Source organism: Parambassis ranga, chromosome 21 (assembly GCF_900634625.1).
Source record: "Parambassis ranga chromosome 21, fParRan2.1, whole genome shotgun sequence".
Taxonomy (NCBI): Eukaryota; Metazoa; Chordata; class Actinopteri; family Ambassidae; genus Parambassis; species Parambassis ranga.
In genome coordinates, this window is record NC_041041.1 from 11,616,265 (window position 1) to 11,638,139 (window position 21,875).

Here is a 21,875-nt window from a genome sequence, read left to right on the forward strand (position 1 = left end):
ATCATTCGGTTAGCTCTGACCTAAAAGTTCCTGCATTAAACAAAGGCCTAGAGTGTAACAGAAATTCAGCTGTAGAAGTAAGAAAATAATGATGTCACATGTTTATTTTTTATTCTAAATTCTTATTTATGCACAATCAACAGAATGACTGAAAGGTTGTAACAAAGCACGTTTTGTAAAAAAATGAGTGATATATTTTATCTGTGCAATAATTGTATGAAGAAAAGAAGATTAATTGATATACTATACATTTGCTGTTGTGGAAAGCGCATGTTTCTCATCTCTTTTGTGTCATTACCATGACCCCAGCAACAAAAGGGTATGAACACATCAGACCCTATTGCTCCCTCTGCTGGGACATTATGAGAATGACCTTGTTCTTGTTTTACAAGCTGTTAATGTCTCAGGCAGTACAGGCCATATAGTGGCGTGATTACAGGTCTGTGATGTGTTTAATTACATTAGACACAGTTTTACCAGATCATCAGTCTAAATCTGTTGTACTGTTAGGATACACTATCCGAACAAGGTCAAAATAGAACAGAACAGAACAGAACAGAATAGAATAGAATAGAATAGTAAAAACAAAGAAAACTGAATAGAATAAATTGAAACAGAGTAGAATAGCATAGACAAAAATAGGGCCCAGCTGTGGTGTTTCTCAATGCATAAAATCTGTCACTGTCGTCTTCAGTATTTCTGCTTCATACATGATCTACTGACTGAGTCACTGCTTATGAGGTCAGGAATGTGTGGCTTCATGTTCGTTGTGAAACTGAAAAGATCATATCTGAGAAGCCACTGGGACTTTCTTCCCTTTTAAGCCAGCATGAAGCAAAGGCAGCCTCCCTATGCTCATTACCTTTCCATCACAGACCAGCTGCTGTGGAGTCATTCATCACGATTACAAATCCGCCTGGTGCTTGTAGCCTACAGCTCCACCGTCAGCCTGTGAGACACACAAATAGGGCCCCGAGCCATCATTCCCTCTGGATAGAGTGTTAAATTCACACCACAACAGGTGATAGTGGTGGACAGCAGCAGGCATGCTTTGTTATGAGAGAAAAAGTAATGCTGAAATACGAGTTAAATTCTCCCTCTACCTTCAGATGGTATATCTGGTGTGGACTGGAGGGGATGTTGCACAACACTGTTATTATTAGCTGTATTATAGTTAATTGAGTCAATGGCTTGCACTTACTGAGTCATACATTAAGTGTATACATCGCCAAAAACCAAAATGACCTAATCAGACTTAGTTAATCATATTCAAATATATATGCAATAAATAACTACAAAATAAACACTTTATTTCCAGCACAGCTATGCTATGCAGTGCTTTTCATTAGGATCAGTGATTGGTTTGCTCTTTTATGGACTTTATGAACAGTAAGACATTTTAAGGCAATCTTAAGGCCTATCTTATCCACATGAGCCAAACTACAGATGATATATATATCTTAAAATCTTTTTTAAATAAATGTTCGTTTTAAATGTATTCACAAATAATAAACTAATAAACAATGATCATACAGAACACTTAATGTTGTGAATGGTCTTTGTTTCCCGGAGAATGTTAAATAAAGTTTCATTTAAATGACCTTCCCTTGTCATCATCCGGGTCTCTATCTACGTCACAACGCGCATGCGTACTCTTCCACTGTGGTTCGACCTCTGCAGTCGGTAAGTGTGTAATGGCAGTTTGAATGAGCAGTGTATCCCTTCAAATCTCATTTCATCCTCTGTTTTAGCTTAACATCGCAGTGCACAAGTGAGGACAGCATACAGAGTGGATGTGGATGTGCATGTGAATGGCTTTATTTTCTCTGTGGAGCATTTTTACACCCGTTTGACCTTACTTCACTCCGGTCTTTCTTCCACAGAGAGACCCGGGCTTCAGCCAGATTAGACCGAACCGGTTAAAACTACCTAAAGAAGAAAGATGTACGCCTGTGCAAAGTTCGTGTCCACGCCGGCTCTGGTGAGTTTTCCCTCAGTGTGTTTTCAAGCTGTGGATTTTGAGTCGTTCCCTGATAATGTCAGAATGAAATCCGGTGGGCCTCTGGTTGAACTTGACTGCAGCTCACTGGCAAGGGTATCTGCGGACTAGGCCACTTGGTTTACTTGCTAATACTAAAGCAAAAGCAGTGAAAGAAGGATGTGTTATATGCTTCTAGAGGAGCTTCTGCGTTCACAAAGACGTTGCATGCAAGTGAGCGCCAAGTAATGCTGCTGTGCTATTGCCTTAGCTTGTCGCGGACATTCCCAGTGAGGGCCTTTAGCTAAGGTCACCTAAACCTTCTGCTAGCAGAATTTGTCACAAAGTTCAACAGAATACTCATAGCAGGGGGAGTGCATTCCCCCTTTGGATGTTGCTAGCTTCCTTATACACGTAGTTATTTAAAAAGGGCATATTACTAATTTTGGGACCTCTAATAGGCTAACCAGATTCAACTACCATAGGAAGATATGCTAGTAATGTTACTATTAAAGTGTATTGTAACATGTCAATACCTTATCTTTAAGAAACTTAACTGTCATTGTCTTTGACAGCACAGTCAGTTCTTGCTGTCATCTAAAATGCCACAGGTCACACAGTGTGTGTGCTCTGTACTGACTGACACTTGTCACTGTCACACACCTCCCACCTGCTCTGTGCCTGCAGCCTGGGAATAGCTACTAACTTTATGTTTTGTGTCCTGTTGTGTAACTAAACCTGTCCTCCCCATGTATTTGCACAGGTCCGTGCTGGATCCCGGGCTCTTTACAGACCCCTCTCTGCCTCTGTGCTGTCCAGGCCTGATGTCAATACAGAGGTAAGAAACCAAAAAAATGCAGGATTGCTTTGAGGACTGTCGGTTTATTATTTAAAACTCAGTTGTGCTGAAAGGTTTTGTAATTTTCTTTACATATTTGAGAAAATATCAACATTCTAATATTATAAATACATGTTAAACAACTTAACAGACTTGAGTTTATAAATGCAACCCAAGTTTCTGATAAATTTTAAATCAAAAACCTTATTTCTTGGCATAATTTTTTAAAAATGGTATGTCAGCTGATTGTATCTTGACTTTTTAAAAAGTGTTATTATTAAATTTTTGTGCCACAGAGCACCGTTGCTGTGATGCCACAGAGTCCCCTCAGCCAGGTCACACTCAGAGGCTTTCAGACCAGCGCTATCAGCAGGGACATTGACACCGCCGCCAAGTTCATTGGTGCCGGAGCTGCCACAGTTGGAGTAGCTGGATCTGGTGCTGGAATTGGAACGGTGTTCGGTAGCCTCATCATCGGCTATGCTAGGTTTGTTTCAGTCTTGTCACAGTACATCTTTCAAACGAATGGTTGTGCATTGTCCTGATAATTTCTTCTCTTTTGCAGGAACCCATCTCTGAAGCAGCAGCTTTTCTCATATGCCATCCTGGGATTTGCCCTGTCTGAAGCTATGGGTCTGTTCTGTTTGATGGTCGCTTTCCTTATCCTGTTTGCTATGTAAAAAACTCTGCTGTCATACAACACTTTCATTACAGATGTGACTACATATTTTATTGTGGCTACCAAAATTGTTCCGTGTTGGTGTCATGGAAATGTACATTTTCAAGTCTTTCAGACACTGTCAAATAAGGAAAACATGTATTGTACAAATGTAAGAGATTACGTGATTAAAATACATGTTTTTGACTATTTAACAATGGCAGTAACTTTTATGTCTGGAATGTCAAGCTAACACAACCGCAGTTGGCCTTCATGAATGTCATCTTTTCTGTGAAGCAGCTGCTTGGACTTGCCATGAATCAGCCTTGTTTTTTCAGAGCATAACATGAAGCTTTTTGGGGTCCACGTCAGTGAGTTCAGCTGCAGTTAAATAGTACTGTAATTAGGCAGCAAGTGAGAGCTTGCTTTTGTAAATGCCACTGAATAAATCTAGATGATTTAATTGAGCTTAATGATGAGTTCTGACTTGTTTTAATCATGACAGTGACAAATTGAATCATTGGACCGTGCTGTATATATTTGGAGACATTGATTGACTGAACTTAAGCCAAAGCAGTTGTCAATCTTGTATGTCTTTGATTAAGGCATTTGTCAAGCAGAAATGTCCACTGAAGGAAGTGAAATATAAAATGTTTTATTTACTGAAGCACAGTTTTGAGGAACTACAGTATTTACAATTTATGCTTTTTCATATTTGTTCTCCACTACATTATTTAATAGCTTTAGCTACTTTAAAATTAAATTTGATTAAACCAGAGATTTACAGCCTTTTCTCCAGAAAGATTAGGAAAAAAGGAATTTTCTCTATATGTTTTTTCCTCGCATATAAACCAGTAGCATGCTGCTCTGACAGGGACATTTTCCTTCTAATACCTATGTGCTTTTTATATCATTTATTAATGGAAGAGTTTCATTTGCTCTATTGTCCTCCTAATGGACCTGAGTACTCCTTGTACTGCTGATTTTGTATTTTACTGGTATAATTTGGGGAATAGATGGTAAAAAGCTAAAAATGTATTACACTGCATTTTACTATTACTATAAGTAATAATATAAGCTGACAGCTGCCACAGTGCAAACAAATGAAAACACATGAGGACAATTAGGAGCTGCGCGGTGCAGCTTTATGAAAGGTGATGTGGAAACTTGAAGCCTCCAGAACATGCTGTGGGGAAGACAGTCCTCAGTAGTAGCCATTTCTGCTCTAAAACCGTCTCTGGCCAAAGAGCGTATATGTATATGGCCGAGTGTGACGTTTACGGAAGAGCCCTTGCAGCTCTCGCGATACCTTGATACAACCGTGGGATTTTGGAAATCAAGGGTTGTGGCTGTGGGGTAAGTGTCCACATAAAGTGACAGCGAACGGATACAAAGATGTGTTAAAATGCATAATTTGTGGGACTGTGAGGTAGTTGTGCTTCGCTACAACGAAACGGCCTCGAAACAAACGCTGACATGTCCTCTGTTTACAGTGATATTTAGGTCCTAACATGGCGACGGTAGTATGTTAACGCACGGCTCAGGCTTTTCCGTGGAAGCGACTGGAACTGATGAAGATCGCTGTCTCTGTAAAAACGATATAGATGTTGTGTGATGTGTTTTCAGTTCTATGTACGGCACACAAACTGCTAGCTATAAAAAACATGCCTCAGTAGCACAAATGTTTGGACCAGAATAGAGAGAGAGCCGTCTTTTATGATGACACTGAGGTGTAAACAACCACAGCAGCCGCCCTTCATCGATAGGCTTTGTCCATGTTCAGCAGGACTTTATATTACTATACCAAACAACCGATACTCGCGTATTGTCCTTGATGTAACGTGTTCTTGGCTGCAGCCAGATGTTATTTATAATCAGCTAATCCTTCATACTCACTTCAATGCACCTTCGTGTTTGATTCCAGGGCGAGTTAACAGGAATTCCTTAATATGAGTGATGATAAACCGTTTCAATGCACTGCGCCTGGCTGTGGACAGGTGAGTCACTATCTGTGTGTCAAAAGTGTTACTTTGCCCCAACATATTATAACACTGTTAAAGTTATTTACTGAATCAGCTGCAGTGTGAACTCTGTTTTCCGTAAGATGACATCAGGCTCGGTGGACACTTTTTTGTATTTTCTACACATAGTTTAATATTTTATTTCTAGCACAATGGTTGTGTAATTGATATAGTGTTAAGTGTTTTAACTTGTCAACAAACAAAAATATGTCTTAATGTTAATGGTTATAAAGCATACATCTAAGAAAAAATTGCAAGAGGTTTTATTTAATCTGCATAACATTGTTATACAAACAGGAACTTCCTAGTGTTGTGATTTTAAACGTAGAGTGTGTTTATTTATGTGTGAATGCTGGAAATTCAGTGTTACCATTAAAATGATAGTATGTGTCTAACTCACTGTAGGCTATATAATTGTAGTAATGATGTAAAACTGATCCCCTCTCTATGATTTTGAGGAAATCACTCTTTCACCAGTTTTATGTATTAGACTTGTCAACAAGCTAGGAGTGACAAGTGATCAGCTGCCTGTGTCTTGGACCTCTTCTTCTTCTCCTTCTTGGGGAAGAGGCAGTAGTTTTGGCATGGCACTGCAGTTGAATAGGGCAGGACAAATTAATCCTGGATGACAGATGACAGGATGACATTAAGGAGGTCACTGTAGACTCAGTTTTCAATTACCTAAAGCAGTATTACCAAAGAAGTTATGGACCTCATCAAAGTTTCTGCATAACGACAAAGCCTCAAAGAGCTGAACTACAAATGTGCATTAAGCAGTGGAAGTAATCTATATGTTAATAAGAGCAAAAGATGATAAACATGAATAGGAAATGTTGTATTTTTTCTCTACCTTTTATATAGAGATTTACAAATGAAGACCACTTGGCTGTCCACAAACACAAACATGAGATGACCCTGAAGTTTGGCCCAGCAAGGAACGAAAGTGTTATAGCTGGTGAGTGCTATTTAGGTGTGAACTGTGCTTCACATTGGTCAGGTTGTACTGAAGGTTTTCCTTTGCTGCAGACCAAACACCTACACCTACACGCTTCCTGAAGAACTGCGAGGAAGTCGGGCTCTTCAATGAACTCGCAAGTCCGTTTGACCATGACTTCAAAAAAGCAACTGAAGATGACATTAAAAAGGTTGTTTCTCATTGTTAGAAAGCAGAGCATCAGAAATGTGTCCGTGTGCAGCCCTTTGCTTATGCGTGTATCTTGTTTGCAGTTACCACTGGATTTGTCACCTCTTGCAACACCAATTATACGCAACAAAATCGAGGAGCCGGCGGCTCTAGAGGCACATCGAGATAGTCCTCTGCCTCATCCCGAGTCTACCACAAATGATGAAAAGGTAAGAGTTTAAATAAGGTGATTATGAGGCTCATGTTCTTCTGTTACTAACAACTAGCAGTGGTATGAATGTATCTCTAAAAATGTTTGGACTGTTTGTGAGTAATAATTTCTCAACTGTACCGCACAAAAGAATCACTCCTATTCCCAACGTTGAGGAAAGCAGCAGCATCAACTTGTATAGTAGGAAATAATCTGATGTTGGTGAAAAACTTCCTGCAGCTAAGGTCTTGTGTGATGTTTCCAGGACTTATCTTTGCAGCCAGCCCCACTGCCAACATCCACTATAGTCCATCCTGCATCTCTCCAAGTTCCCAATGTACTTCTAGCAACCTCAGAGGCTAATGTTGTAATACAGCAGGCTCTCCCATCGCCAACATCTAGCTCTGTTATTACCCAAGTTCCATCCACTAATAGACCTATAGTGTAAGTAACTGAATGTGTTCACTTTTTTAAAAAAAAAAACAATCCTAGTTGTATGAAGTCATCGTTTCTTATTTTCAAAATCATTTTTGTGCAGTTTTGTTTTGGTGAGCTCGTTCTTCATGAGGCATGTGCTTGTTTGTTTTTGATTTACATGCACTCTGCAGAAACTTTATTTTTGGCTGTAAGTTCCATCTTTAAAGAACAAACTCAGTGTTGCTCAAATATAAATATACATCAGTAAAATAATGAAGAATGGTGACCAAAAAGAAGAAGAATCATCCTTGTCAGAGTTCTTACATCTGCTCTTTATTTTTGCTCAAATGCTTGCTGTAAGCTGTTGGGTTGTTTGGTTAATGCCTGCAGACAAATTCAGTGTTTTAATATTTTGTGTCTACTGTTGTCACACTTAGGAGTAAACGTACTGACAAAATTAGACGTTGATATAATCAAAAATCTATTTTAGATTCTACTACATAAAAGAGAGTATGTTATACAGACCTGACTGGCCTTAAACGTTACATTACCTTAGTTGTGTTGTGATCATTTTAATAGTTACCATGGTGTTGGGCTGGAACAGGGGTCTGCAAAGAGTTTTGTGTGAACCCTGACATGGATGATCCAGTGAAAACCTCAGATGCTTTCCTCACAGTCCAGATATGAATATATGGGCAACACTGATGTCACTTCTCAGGTCTTCTATTTTTGACTCTTCTATACAACAGGTACATTTTCATGTTTTTTTAGTTGGGCTGTATCCTGGTTACACTTTTCTTTTCATTAGTTAATGCCTGAATATGACATATATTAATAAATCAGCAGTCACCACTGTCCTTTAATTTTCAACACATTCTGTTTGATGTGCTGATTGCTCAGCTGTTTGTTATGTGCCTTATTGTGATTTCTCTCCTCTTTCAGCCCGGTGTCTGGTACCTTCCCTGTGCTCTTACAGCTGCCTAATGGCCAGACCATGCCAGTTGCTATTCCTGCATCTATTACAAGCTCAAGTGTACATATTCCAACTACAATCCCTGTGAGTGTTCTGCTGGAAATGTTCTGTAAACACTGGCTTTCAGTATGTCGGACTTCAAGGAAGAAGTTAAGCAGTGAATTCATCCTTACTCTGTGGGCAGAAGTTTGCATGTGAAATGTTGTTCTTAACACATATTTTTGAAGAAATACACTGATTCATTACACACATTTTGAACTGGATGAGCAGTCATGTAAATGTGAATTAAATTCCTTTATATGAGGTAATATCAACATTACACATAAGCTGTAGCGATTTATTGGTATCCCATATTTCCTTCCTTGGTCAGAGAGAATATTTACAATGCTGTCACCTCAGACTTGGCAGTCACTTTAAAGCAGGAGAGATTGAGTGAAATAATGGACTTTAGAGTACAACTGTGTGTCACAGCATTTTGGCTGAGGCGCAGCAGGCTTCTGTCCAGGATACTTTACTCCTATTTGTCCTTGTACAATTAAAACCCACTCTCTCGATTCCTGGCAGAGCCAATAGATGATGGTACAAGCTGCAACCCATGTCAGTGTCTCATATACAAAATGAAAGTCTTGTTGGAATTTTATGAACTCCCCCATGTGGACGCCTGTCTTATTGTTCGCTGTAGTCCTGATTGTTTGCGTGGAACACTGAGCAGCAGATGATTATCTCCTGATAGCTTCACAGCAGGGAAAAAAAACCTCTATCTTCCTGGTCTGTGGGGATCGGGGAAAGCTTTTGACAAGTAAAGGAGGGCAAAAAGTAGACGGAGAACAGGAGCCACCAGTGGGCCTCCCTTTCACTCCATCATCTCCTCCTCCCCCCCTTCCCCTGTCTCATTGTCAGCGGCTGTGAGAGGAGGCCTGAGTCTGGCCTTCTGACTCATGTCTCTCCATCCTCTCCTCAGTCTCCCTGTCCATATGCTCTCACACAGGCAGGCAGAGGTTCATTAGCGTGCACACTGCATCTCCATGTGGCGCTGCCTCCACAAAATAACAGGCCATCCAACCTAATGAGGCTGAGATATGAGGAAACTCTGAGAGCCTGCCATGGCTGTGTGTGTATGTGTGTGTGTGTGTTGGTGTTGTGGGGGAGTGCTGCTTGCCTTTTTACTGCTGAAGACTAATTTTCTCTGTGCTGATCTGTGTCTGTGTCTCTGCTGTCAGCTTGTCAGACCTGTCACCGTAGTGCCTAACGTCCCCGGAATCCCAGGACCTCCCTCGCCACAGCCTCAGCCCGCCCAATCAGAGGCAAAGCTGGTATTTATTATCTCTTCTTTCATTTACATCAAATATCATTTCTATGTTGAATCTGTTATTTCCCATCTGAGAGATGAGATAAAAACCAAAGTAATGACCGAGTCTGACAGTACGGGAGCAATAAGACTGGGTTTGCAGTCTCATTAGAGACTAAATCAATATTCCATCTTTATTCTATCAACTGCAATGTGTCGACAGAAGATTAATCCACAGTTATTCAGATTTTAAATTATTGTTCTGTTAATTTGTTAATATTAACATGAACTGTGTTTGCAGAGTGTAGTAAAAAGAAAAGGTTTACAGATTAAGGAAGATTAAAAACAAAGTTAGATGTAAACAAATCTAAAATTTAACAATGTAATAAAACATTAGCATTAGCATAATTACAGTAAAACCACTGTAGAATTTTATGTTTTTCTTCTTCTGTTCTGTGACATTTTATAGGCAAATCTAAAGAAACGCAGAAAAAAAAATCTCTGTTGGGAGAAGACGGTCACAGCAGTGTTGTTCTGTATTTAAAGTGATAGGTGAAGGGCAGGGATATTAAGTGTTGTGTGGGAGATCAGTGGCAATGTGATGAAGCACGGATCACAGAACCTGTAAGTGTTCACAGCATGCTCCGCCTGTGGAAATTAACAGATAAACTGCAGAGAAGGAGGTGTGTGTGTGTGTGCTTTGTAGAGAAGGATTGATCCTGATGCTGTGAGGAAGAAGAAGAAGAAGAAGAACAGGAGGGGCAGGGAGATGTTAGGGATCATGGGGTATGGAGATGACTAACGTGGAGACAGCGCTGTGCTCAGCACGTCGTCATCAGGTCCAACCAGAGGCGTGGGGGGGTTGGGGAGCGACCAGTAAAAGCCAGCTGGGGGCATCCTGGCACACGCTCAGCGAGGCACATTAAGTCGGCCTCACCCTGCATGGAACCTTTTGTTCAGCAGAATCCTGCCTGACCTGCATCCCCCTCTTACTCGCGGTGCCTCCCACCGCACACAGCTCATCAGCAAACACCTAATGAGCCTGCGTCAAGAAAACAGACCCCCAGCTCAACCTGCACGCTTACCACCCCCCCTACCCGACTCTCGGGGGGCGCGGAGACGGCACTTTACAAGGACTGATGATGCTGCAAAGACCACAATAATGATAATTAACTTGCTGAATTTAGAAGATTATGCTGTTAATTAGTTGCAAAATAAAGATAAGTAATATAGTAGCAGATGGTTGAATAACACCCATGAGATGGAGGGTTATTACACTGATGAGGTTTCCATGGCAGAGATGAAATATGAATCTGACTGGCTTTTCCCTCTTTCTATGGGCCATTCCAAGAGAATAATATCTTGTTTCTGCCAGAAGAGCTTCTGGAAGGGTATTACACGATAAACTAATTTGGTAGATAGATTGGTCTGGCAAAGGTAGTTGTTGGAATAATGCGGTCCTCTGTTTTCTCATGTAAATGTATTCCCTCTCACTTTGTTATTGCTTCGAAAGGCTCATTCACTTTCACCTTGTTTGCTCAGTGTTGGATGTTAGGGGAATTGACCTGTGAATGGCAGGCAGCAGTCTGCAGAGGAATGGATGAATTTCTGTGAATAGGTTGTGTTGCATGGTTAGTGGAAGTGTTCAAGGAGCCCTTTTTATTTGATAGTCTGGTTGATACGTTGTGCCTCGGCATCATGTTTAGTAACCTTACCAGATCACAACACATGCAAAATAAATGAGCACTGTGTTAATGCTTACATTGACAGTCGTGGAGAATTTTTAATGATTAATTAAAATTAATTACATTTTTTTTTCTTTGAGGATTTGAGTCGATGCTTTATAGACTTTATTTCATTTATTTTACCGTCCTATTTTATAGTCTTAATTTTGGAGTAAAACAGAGTAGCAGCAGGATATGTCACATTATCTAGTCAGCGTCCTCATTAATATTGTCAGCAGTCTTTGCTGGTTCTTTTCTGTGGTTCTAAACTCTAGGGCTAGTGTTGATGACACATTATCAGTTTTTAAAAGACACTATCAAAAGTGGAAAAACCTGCTGCTTCTTGGTGCTTTTAGGATCCAAGTAAAATACCCAGGGAAGCATTCATCCATCAGTTTTTGCCCACTCGTTTAGCTCCTTTAACCTGAGCACCCATATGGCAAAGCATGGGGATTGCACCATCGTGTTAGTGGGCTGCCTCTCTATGGCAGGGTCAGGGAGACTAGTAGGACTTTTTTTTTAATATTTGTTTTGAGGCCTTGTTGGTAACCATTCTGGTCAAGATGGGAATGACTGTTCAACCTGTTTTTTCTGTTAAATTTGTAAAATTATATACTTCACATATATAGCTTTTAAACCTAACGTGTTGTTTTGTGTCAAATTTTGTCCCCAGAAACTAAAAGCCACATTAAGCCAGCAGCTTCCTCAGGTAACCAATGGAGATGGTGGTGAAGTTCAGAGCAGCGCTGTAACCCACACTGCTGCTCCCACTTCTCCTGCCCCGACCCCAACTCCAGCCCCAACCGCCGTCCTAACTCCGGCTCCGGCTCCTCAACTGCCCACAACCGAGGAACCTTCCCCCCATTCCCTCCAACAGCCAGCCACCTCCACCACAGAGACACCTGTAAGTATTCATGTTTACCATAAAGAGGGGCAATTATCTTCTCACCAGTCTGTGTCTGATAGAAAAGACTTCTTTTGTCTGAGAATCGGGCCTGACATTCTGACAGGTATTACATACAGTGGGGCTGGACAGTGAGCTTCAACAGTTTGGCAGTTGTTATTCACACCCAGGTGTGTATAGCCGACAATGTTATTTGCACCTGGGGTGGAACATGGCTATTAACACCTAAGTGTATCACTTGGCAGAGACAAGCACCCAGGTGTCTGTAGCCAACTATGTTGTTTGCAAATTATACTGTAAGATGGTCGAATCGTGATCTTTTCCTGGAACATAAACAAAGACACAACCTAAACTAACTACAACTGAAAGCTGACAATAATGAGGCAAAATGAACAGCTATAGTTAGGAATGGCTAGTGAACATTACTTTGTGTGTCTCCCAGAAGTTTCAATTGTTCATCCTCCACAACCAGTTCACGTTTATCAGGGTTTTGTGTTTCTTTTCTCCACCTCATCCCTTTAAAAGGCTGTAACACTGGGCCACTCTCTAGCCTAAACTGTTACTGTATTATTAATATTCATAGGCTTCTCCTGTGCCCCCTGCACAAAACCCTCCAAGCACAGGGGGCCGGCGGCGTAGAACCACGAATGAAGACCCCGATGAGAAGCGGCGCAAGTTCCTGGAGCGAAACCGGGCAGCCGCTTCTCGCTGTCGGCAGAAGAGGAAGGTGTGGGTCCAGTCTCTGGAGAAGAAGGCTGAGGACCTCAACTCCATGAATGGACAACTACAGGTGCTCTTTACATCTTTTTCTCATCTCCTGCATGTAACAACCACTCCTTTATCTGTCTTTGTTTTTGTGCTCACATGCCGTCAGTGTGTCAGTTTGTGTGTGTGTTTGTCATTGTGTGCTGTTGGTGTAAGCGTGTGTACACAGACTTTTCCCTTCTGTGGTGATGAAGTCATTAAAGCCGATTAAGAAGAGCTGCCGTGTGACAGCAGCAGTGTGTGAGCCCTTTACATCGATATGTCCCTGTCAATAAAGATGTTTCCTCCAGATGTCAGCCGCACACAAGCGTGTCTTCGCTTCTGTCTCAGCAGTTTACTGAATGGCCTCAAAAATCTCAGAGGGAAAGGTGTCTTTTTGAACCTTCATTTCGCTGGAAGCAATTAGGATCTGATGCTGACAAGTTCGAAACAGTTCATGTATCTGCTGTCTCTGTTGATAAGTGTGAGCCGGGGGTGCGGCACATCGGTGTTCCAGACAATTAAATGAGATGTGGTGTTTATTTGCTCACTGTCTTATTTTTCTATGAAAGCGGAGTAATATGCGCAGATGGGGGGAGGGGCTGCACGTTGAAAATAAAAGGGTTCATGTTGTTAATATGTGGTTCAAAAACAAGTCATCACTGCTTGTCATGTGCACTACCTAAGATTTTATTTAAATAAAGCAAGATGAAGGGGAAAGGATAGGTGAGTGAATGAGGTTATAAATAGCAGGAACTGCACTGTTAACTACAATGAAGAGAACAACATGTGGTAGAGAATAAAAGGGCGCTTTATATGAAGGCATTAATCAGCAGTGCAGTTTTTGTAAAAACCCCCATGCTGACATGGCCCAGCTGATCAGCGAAACTGCCTCTAATGATGCACAATTATTTTAACATCATCCTTAACTGGCTTTTTAATGAGGTGTCAGACCAGGCAGCTCACAGAGCGTCCAACATCACCCAAGGCCCATTTGCTCAATTTCGATTAATTCACAAAGTTAGAAACAAGTGTTAATTTTCAGATGTCCAGAAAAAGAACTTGGTATGATTTGACATCACTACAGCTGGAACATCAGTGGCAGTGGTGCTGTCTGGTGTTTAATGTCACATTTTGGCCAAGTGTCCGAGGTCCTCTTTAATTAATTAAAAGGAGATTTAAGAGTGCAAGTGTTTATATAGGCTAAACATGCGAGCAGTCTCAGTGGAAGTGCAGTGAACACAGTTACATGTGATGCATACGCTCCTTCCAGCTGTGTTTAAATCTGTCTTACAATAGCTCAGCCCTGCCAGCGCCAGCAAGACTAAACAGATGGAATCAAATAAATTGGCTGCTTTTAGACTAATAGATTAAGCCGCCCATAGTCCTTTAAAGGAGAAGAGAAGGAGCTTAAATCTGCCATTGGGTGTTCCGTGGGCCCCTGGCCGCTCTAAATCCAGTTAAAGTCACCTTCAGCGTAATGTGGCTCTCTTTTACGACATGCAGAAATCCTCACCTCCCTTGGGAGCTGTAACGACACAAGAGTGTAAATCTCTGCAGCATCTACGAAGTTGCGCTGACAATCTGAACAGCTCACCTCTGACAAATGTGCTGGTCGGTAGCCAGTGAAGGCCCATAATTATTGTGCAGGAAAAACATAAAGGAAGAAGTGCATCATACTTTATTCTCAGTTCATTCATTATGGTGTTACCTATCCCTGTGCTGGCTGTTTCTCCTGGGAGAAAATATGAGTTTATCTGCAGTAATGTAGTGGTCATACAAACTTACTGTATAAAGGAAGTCTTCAGTATTTAACCTTGTGATCCCATTAATAATTACCTTCAGAGAGCATTTCAAGTAGAGAGGAAACAAAGTTACACTCAAGCTGAAGTTGTGTCTGCTGTTGTTTCTGTATGTTTCTGGGTCTTCTGCTTGTGCTTCAGATCCTGCTTTTAGCTGTAACTGCCTCTTATGTGTTCAAGGTAGAGTTGATATATTGGTAAAGAGCGTTCATGTGTTTCTCAGAATTAGTTTAGGTTTTGGCAGAGATTGTCCAACAGAGAAAACTTGCATGTTTATTTAGCCAGCACTCATATCTTAGTTTTTGTACTGTGTCCTGCACTGTTGGCATCAGTCAGATCCAGTTGCACTCCATTTTATATGCGGCCTGTGGTCAGACCCCTTTGGTTAGCTTTTTTGGCTGATTGAGGAGTGTTGGTGTGAGACGTCCCTTTGATTGGCTCCTTAGCTTAGCTAACCACCACCACACAAAACAAGAAGTGACGAAACAAACAAACAATCTTCATCTGAACATTCTAAGATGCATATGTTTGCTTGTTCGTGGCCATCTGGAATGTAAAAGCAACTGATTACTGTTTATATTACTAACATATACTACTGCCACCTGCTGGTAAATAATTCTTTAACACAGAATGTGCCAGTTGAATGTTGGCTGAAGTCTCCGTGGTCTATTCCAAGACACTGCCAGCCTTTGTTTTCACTTTGGTATTGGTTTAAGTGTAAAAAGTGTAAAATGTCCCAGTTGTAGTTTAAGAAGCAAGATCATCAATCAAAAGAGATCTAAAAAGTTTGTACCTGGATGAAATGTGTTCCTGAGACTTTTAATGTATTGGCCTACAAGCAGTGTGTGTGTGTCGGAATCAGACATCAGACAACTTTTACACTGATGGCTGAATTCTGGCCTTCTATCTCCTGTGTGTGGGGGAATCATGTGGAATATTTGAACTGTGTGCGCCTGTCCTCTGTCTATCTTTTCATGTGACGTGCTGTTTGCTCCAGAGTGAAGGTTTTTATTGAGTGGCTCTGTGTGTCTCTTCTCTCCTTAAGAATGAAGTCACCCTGCTGAGAAACGAAGTGGCTCAGCTGAAGCAGCTTCTTCTGGCTCATAAAGATTGCCCTGTAACCGCCATGCAGAAGAAATCTGGCTATTACAGTGAGTAATGCTCCATTATTCTCAGCCCGAGGCTTCCACTCAAACGTGTCTAAAATGAGCTCCTGCTAACCATGAGAAGCACATGTCTTACTTAACAGCTATTGACATATGAGGTGCATTTTTTCCATTTGTTTGTTGAAAAACTTTGCAAAAGTTCAGGTATGCATGTATTATGTGTGGGTGTTGGAGACAGATTCTCATTGGCAGCACTGTCCTGATCCAGAGGCCACAGGTGCTATCCACATGCAGCAATCTTTTCCCCTCATTCGACTCCTGAATAAACATTGGTTAGATGAAGTTAAATGTCTGCTGTGTGCTTTAGGGTGGATGTTCAGAGACCAAATGTTTCTGTGACAACAGCTGGATTATGAAGCATGATCTCTCTTAGAGCAGCACCCAAATGTGACAATTAAAATGTTAAGTTTTGAGTGTTTTCTTTAGCTTGTGATCATTATTTTGAGTATGTTTGAAGACAGCCATTTGCAGCCTCTTCATTTAAATTTCCTCTTGTCTGCCCTTACTGTACAGTGTCATCACATGGTCTCATTTAGAATGATGTCACCAATTTTTCTTCGTTTCCTCAGAATGTGGCTCTGTCATTGGGATTTTCTGGTCATAACTCACCTTCTTTCACAGATGAGCTGATGTGCTACCAAACCCAGTGTGCTCCAAGCCACTTCTCCTCTGTGCTCCAAACGCCTCCGCTGACTTGTATTGACAATGATTGCTGCTGAAATGAGTCCATTAAGGCAGCAAGCTTGACAAGACTGCAGAACATTCTCATTGTGGGGTGTCCACCAAGCTACGCTGTTCATTATGCATCTCTTATTGCTAACCATCCCACAGACACACGTCATGGGCATTATGGGACTGATGGTTTCCAGGCTGTCAGAGCCAGGTCTCATTTGGTGCGGTGCAGATTGCCTCTAGCAGGATCTGCAGATGAATTGGGTCATCTTCTTTGTGGGTTTGCTGAGGATGCGTCTGTCCTCTCTTTATAGACCTTTTGTGAAGGATGACATTTGGAGCACGTTTTACCATGTTTGGAAAAATATACCTCATCCAAACACCTCTAGTTCATCCGTTTGGTTCATGAGGACAGCTGTGGTTTCAGCTAGCTTAGAAGGAAATGCATCCAATGTGAGAGTGGATGAAATAATTTAGTGACTTCACACCAGGATCACAGTCTACATTGTTAACGTGTGGACAAGTAAAACTGACTTTTTGGCTGCTGCTTTTATTTCTACACACTCTGTAGCCTACTGGAAATAGCTTTTTAATTACTTTTTCTGATTGGCCAGTGTGGCCTTAGGATTTGTTTTATATGGCCACCTGTTAATTTAACATGCCTGAGCTGTGATTTGACCTTTTGAGCTGGACAGAGGTGTTTATGCTTCTGTAGATGGAGCTGTAATGTTCTCAGCTTGTACGTCTGTCGCCTTCCTGGAAGATGAAAAGAACTCAAAGATGAACTGATTACATTAGGTGGTTGTTAGATGTCTTAGGTCACGTTTGTTCTGCTCTAATTCTATGTCTGACTGTACAGTAAAGAACCAATGAGGCACTTTCATAAACAACCAATATGGCCATATCAACCTTGCCCTGACTCATTGTAGATCCAAAGGTATTGTGTTTTACTCTTGATAACATCTGCTGGAAATGGTTCCAGAGTAGTTTTCTAACTTTTTGTGTAATTTCTTAATTCTGTTCATTTTAAATGACACCACAGTCTTCATTTATACCTTCTTGTAAAACTGCTCCTGGGGGCTGGAGTGCTCCTGGTTGTTTTTCTGTGAATCACATTGGTTAATTGTGACCGATCCACGACTCTCAGTCATGCAGAGAACTCCTGTTTTCTCACTGTTACACACCCCATAAGACTACACTGCCCTCCAGACCCTGTAATACCCTTCATCGTCCTGCCCAGGCGAAGCCATGGCAGGTGGGAGGAAATTACCCAGACTGCCCCACAAACAAGCCAGCACATGCTTTCAGTTGGCACAGCGAGCTGTCCATCTGTTTACCACGGACCCCACTTCAGAAACTAAGAGAGCGGAAAGAAGCTCTGTCTGCCCAGGGAAGCAGAATTTTAGAGTATTATGATGTATCAGCCAGCCACCACTTAATGCTGTTAGGAGTAATAATGCTCACTTGAACAGGAAACAAAACCACCGGGCGGATTTATTCGGAGACTGACCTTCTGCGTAGTGTAACAGCACCGGAATTTATAGCTCTTTGACATTCACTTGCACTAAATCACACGGTCAACGTCCAGTTAAGGAGGCAGATGAGGCCTCTAATGTGAAGACATTTGTGTCTTCTATGGAATCTGTATTTCACATTCTCTAATACGAACCCCAGTCATTAATTACAAAGTGCCATAACAAGTGACTTCATATCATTAGCAATATTAATTATCATTGTGCTCCTTATTCCTTTATGAAACAGAGCATGAGAGTGGAGTCTTTTTTTCCATCAGGATCCAATTAATTCAATGCAACTGCCTAACAGCTGGTGGCATTTCGACTCCAAGTCTTCCTTACTCTCCAGTGTGAGCATCATTAAAATCAGGTGCTGTAATCATCTGTCGCTGCAGTAGTTGGCAAGGTAACAAAAAACAAATGAGAATGCAGTTAGAGATGGGAAACACTGCCACATGCCCCAGAATGTAATGTACCCTGATGATGTGGGTTTAAATTGACATTGGAGCTTTAATTAAAGGAAGGGGTGTAGAAGTAGCATTATGGGGATTAATGGAATGCTCTGCATACACTACATGCAAATGGCTCTTTTACATCCAGATTAGGCTGCTGTGATAAAGCCATAGTGAGCGTTCTGCTAGAAGAATACAAGTAAATCCCGACATGTTCTAAAAAGCTGTTCAAACCGATGTGTTTTCAGTCTCTGACAAAGACGAAAGCTGCGAGGAGATGTCCGTCCCCAGCAGCCCTCAGAACGAGGCCATCCAGCACAGCTCCGTCAGCACCTCCAACGGGGTCAGCTCCTCCTCCATGACCCCGGCCGTCTCCGCCCCGTCCACCGCCACCACATCGAATCAGAGCATAGAGGAGAGCCAGCCACGGCGGGGCGCCACCAAGTCTCAGCGTTCAGGGAGCTGATTGTCCCGAAGTGTGCTGGAGCGCTGCTGCTGACACACACAGAGGAAAGAGATTCTCTCAGCTTCACTTCGGACTGTACTGTTTTTAATTTATTCTTCTGTTTATCTCATGTTTGGTCCTTTTTGTACTTCATAGGCAATGCTTTAAAAAAATACAATGTTTTCTCTGGAATTGAAGAACATGCACTTTAGGTGTAACTTACAGTTTTATTTGTGTTTTTTATTATTAATCTGTTTTATCCTTTTTATTTGAAGGCGATCAGTGATTTGTTGGAGACCTTACCAAAGTGTGTTGTGGCTCAGTTGTAATTAATTTGCTTGTTTGTTTTCATGACTTTTGTAAGCACTATATTTAAAAATGAAGACACATTTTTATTTGCTTTGCACATATATCTGAGAGATGACGGGTTTAGGAGTTCCACACATTGAGAACTGGCAGCTTTTTTTTAGGAGTAGATTTGAATAATGTCACATTTCACACAAATGGCTAAATCAGATTTGCCATTTTTTTCTGTGAGTGAGGTCAGCTGTGGCCACTTTGTGCAGTCTGAATGTTTGAGCTCGCCTCTGCCTGTAAAATAGTCTTGATGGAGGTGAGCTGCTTAGAAATGTGCGTGTTCTTTCATTAACATTCCATCTGTAGTCTGATTGTTCCTGAAGCAGTGATTGTAGGATTGCAGTATCTTTTTCATTACTCAGTCATGGTGATGTTGACTTCATTCAGTGCCATTAATGTTTTTTGTAGAAATGACTAATGTACATTTTTAAGGCAAATTAGCTTCAGTTGCTCTCTCAGAGTTTAGAGGAGAAATCTTGCTTTGCTTTCTAAGTGGCTCTTAAAGGCTTCAGTGTCTAACGCAGAACACTTTAGGCTGTTTACATCATTACAATTCTAGAAACTGTTTTTTTAAAAAAAAAAAAAAAAACATTGTAAATAACATGGACGGTACCTTGTATGTGATCTTTCTTGGTAATTTGTTTTTATAGGACTGTCTGGATCCGGTAGCTGAGCCCTTTTGATCACATGATACAAACTGACCTTTTATCAGCCTCCTTCTGACTGTCAGCTGTAAAATGAAAGCGTTCAGATGTGAACTGGAATCACGTCATGTATATTAGATTTACACTACTACAGCTCTGTAAGAATCGTCAGCATTTCATCATTGAAATCATTGTAAGAAGCAAATCACACCATGAAGTCAGTTTGCCTTTTTCTCTTATAGTCTGTACTGGCTTACTACTGTGTAGTTTTTACAAGAAGCTAACTTTGTTTTCTTAAAGTATGATTTTTAAAGGTTTATTGTTATGTGCTATCTGCATGAGATAAGAATTCTCTGCGAGAATTTACCCGTTATTTGATAATGTCTCAGATAAATATCATTAAATGAGTTGTTAAAACTTGAAAGCTTAGGTTCTTTGTCTTACCTTGGCTAAAAAAATGGGGTGTGATACTGTGTTGAAAGTGAACTTGTAACGTGAAAGTTATGTATAAAATTCCAATTGCTAAGTCGTTGTAATAAACCTTTTACTATCTCTTTAAAATGTCTCTACTTCCTTTAATTCTGAATTACATCACCTTTCTTTGTATAAAAGGTTTAGTGACACTCTCAGCTGACAGTTTTTCCTGATGTGATCACAGATCAGACTGAAGCTGCAGCCTGGAGAACAAATGGTTTTTTTTGTGGTCTAGTCTGCCACCTTGTGGAATGTCTGGAAGTGTCCATTTCTCTCTCGACACAACTTTCCACTTTGTTTTATTTTGTTATAATAGGGGTGTCAGCTGCCCCTGTGGTTCCACTAATCTGGGACAAGTCAATGAAGACATAATGACTTGATGAAGTCTGTGCGCATGAGCACATTGTACACAGCAGCTGCTTCAAAACAGTGGTGAGCAGTGAAATTCAGGAACAGTTTTGATGTATGAAACATTGTTTTTTTTCCTACTCTATGATCGTTATATGACACTTTGAACTGGACTTTGTTTTCTTTCTTCTCCCATTAATCATCAGAGGACGCCCTCACAGTACATAAACTGGTTCAAACTGGCTCCACCACCACCCACTGTAATATCAGTTCTGCTGTGATGTCATGTAACCACAAACACTAATGCATCCTGCAGGGATTTACTTTGCTGTATCTCTCTTTAAAATCTCCAGCATAGTGATGCTTTATGTGGAAAATTAAAGCTATTCTCCTCTTCCTCTTCTTCTGCTCTCTCTTCTTCTCCTCTCTCCTTCATCATCTCTGTCCTGTCTCCCTCTTCTTCTCCTCCCTTACCCGGCTGACTGTCAGCAGGAAGGTTCTCCTTATAAGCCGGGTTCTGTTCAAGGTTTCTTCCTGTTAAAAGGGAGTTTTTCCCCTGCCTCTGTTTCTCTTAAAGGGGGTTCAGGCTCTGGGTCTCTGTGAAGCACTTTGAGCTTGGAATTCATCAGTAGCATTATAATTATCATAATTTGTGCAAGAATTTAAAAAAAATGTGTAATATAGTGAGCACCTCCAGGCACAGTGTTGTCTGTATTAATGCTGCTCAAATCTCACTTTTCTAAGGAGTCATTATTAAGATTCAGCAATAAAATGACAAATTATGCGAGTTAGAACTATTGATGATGAATCCACCTGCACCATCTCAGGGAGACCAGCAGGGGGCGATACGTCCAAATTTAACAGAGGTTTTGGTCATTCACGTGTAACAATACTCAGATTACTGTGAAGAGGGATTATAATTATATAATAAATAATAATAATAATTATTATTTATTATGAATGATTTAAGAATATAATTATAAAGATAATTTATAATTAAAACATAATAATATAATATAATATAATATAATATAATATAATATAATATAATATAATATAATATAATATAATATAATATAATATAATATAATATAATATAATATAATATAATATAATATAATA

General features: G+C 40.7%; 2 protein-coding genes across 5 annotated transcripts; both read left to right on the forward strand.

Annotated features, from left to right (window-relative positions):
* Window positions 1-1,624: 1,624 nt before the first annotated feature.
* On the forward strand, window positions 1,625-3,689 carry atp5mc3a (ATP synthase membrane subunit c locus 3a). Of its 2 annotated transcripts, none has more exons than XM_028393261.1 (5): window positions 1,625-1,683; window positions 1,884-1,981; window positions 2,742-2,816; window positions 3,113-3,303; window positions 3,382-3,689. In XM_028393261.1, exons 2-5 carry the CDS (start codon window positions 1,943-1,945, stop codon window positions 3,494-3,496), a joined length of 420 nt encoding a protein of 139 aa, XP_028249062.1. In that variant the 5' UTR covers window positions 1,625-1,683; window positions 1,884-1,942; the 3' UTR covers window positions 3,497-3,689. The 2 variants fall into 2 exon arrangements, with proteins under 2 accessions (XP_028249062.1, XP_028249063.1); XM_028393262.1 differs by having other exon boundaries at window positions 1,682-1,771.
* Window positions 3,690-4,767: 1,078 nt separating this feature from the next.
* Window positions 4,768-20,390, forward strand: atf2 (activating transcription factor 2). 3 transcript variants are annotated; one of them, XM_028394032.1, is made up of 12 exons: window positions 4,768-4,830; window positions 5,399-5,471; window positions 6,357-6,450; window positions 6,522-6,640; window positions 6,723-6,848; window positions 7,095-7,273; window positions 8,189-8,303; window positions 9,440-9,532; window positions 11,905-12,135; window positions 12,719-12,925; window positions 15,727-15,832; window positions 18,734-20,390. In XM_028394032.1, exons 2-12 carry the CDS (start codon window positions 5,424-5,426, stop codon window positions 18,949-18,951), a joined length of 1,536 nt encoding a protein of 511 aa, XP_028249833.1. In that variant the 5' UTR covers window positions 4,768-4,830; window positions 5,399-5,423; the 3' UTR covers window positions 18,952-20,390. The 3 variants fall into 3 exon arrangements, with proteins under 3 accessions (XP_028249833.1, XP_028249836.1, XP_028249834.1); XM_028394033.1 differs by lacking the exon at window positions 4,768-4,830 and adding an exon at window positions 4,875-4,903; XM_028394035.1 differs by lacking the exons at window positions 8,189-8,303; window positions 9,440-9,532; window positions 11,905-12,135; ... (1 more) ...; window positions 15,727-15,832; window positions 18,734-20,390 and having other exon boundaries at window positions 7,095-7,277.
* The last annotated feature ends 1,485 nt before the right edge of the window (window positions 20,391-21,875 follow it).

What these genes read in the sequence shown, in the direction of transcription:
- atp5mc3a (XM_028393261.1), top strand. Translation starts at nt 1,943, where the DNA reads ATGTACGCCTGTGCAAAGTTCGTGTCCACGCCGGCTCTG. An exon ending in GGCCTGATGTCAATACAGAG is followed by an intron (nt 2,817 to 3,112) that starts GTAAGAAACCAA and finishes TTTGTGCCACAG; the next exon opens with AGCACCGTTGCTGTGATGCC. An exon ending in CTCATCATCGGCTATGCTAG is followed by an intron (nt 3,304 to 3,381) that starts GTTTGTTTCAGT and finishes TCTCTTTTGCAG; the next exon opens with GAACCCATCTCTGAAGCAGC.
- atf2 (XM_028394032.1), top strand. Translation starts at nt 5,424, where the DNA reads ATGAGTGATGATAAACCGTTTCAATGCACTGCGCCTGGCTGTGGACAG. An exon ending in CTGAAGATGACATTAAAAAG is followed by an intron (nt 6,641 to 6,722) that starts GTTGTTTCTCAT and finishes TCTTGTTTGCAG; the next exon opens with TTACCACTGGATTTGTCACC. An exon ending in ATATTCCAACTACAATCCCT is followed by an intron (nt 8,304 to 9,439) that starts GTGAGTGTTCTG and finishes CTCTGCTGTCAG; the next exon opens with CTTGTCAGACCTGTCACCGT.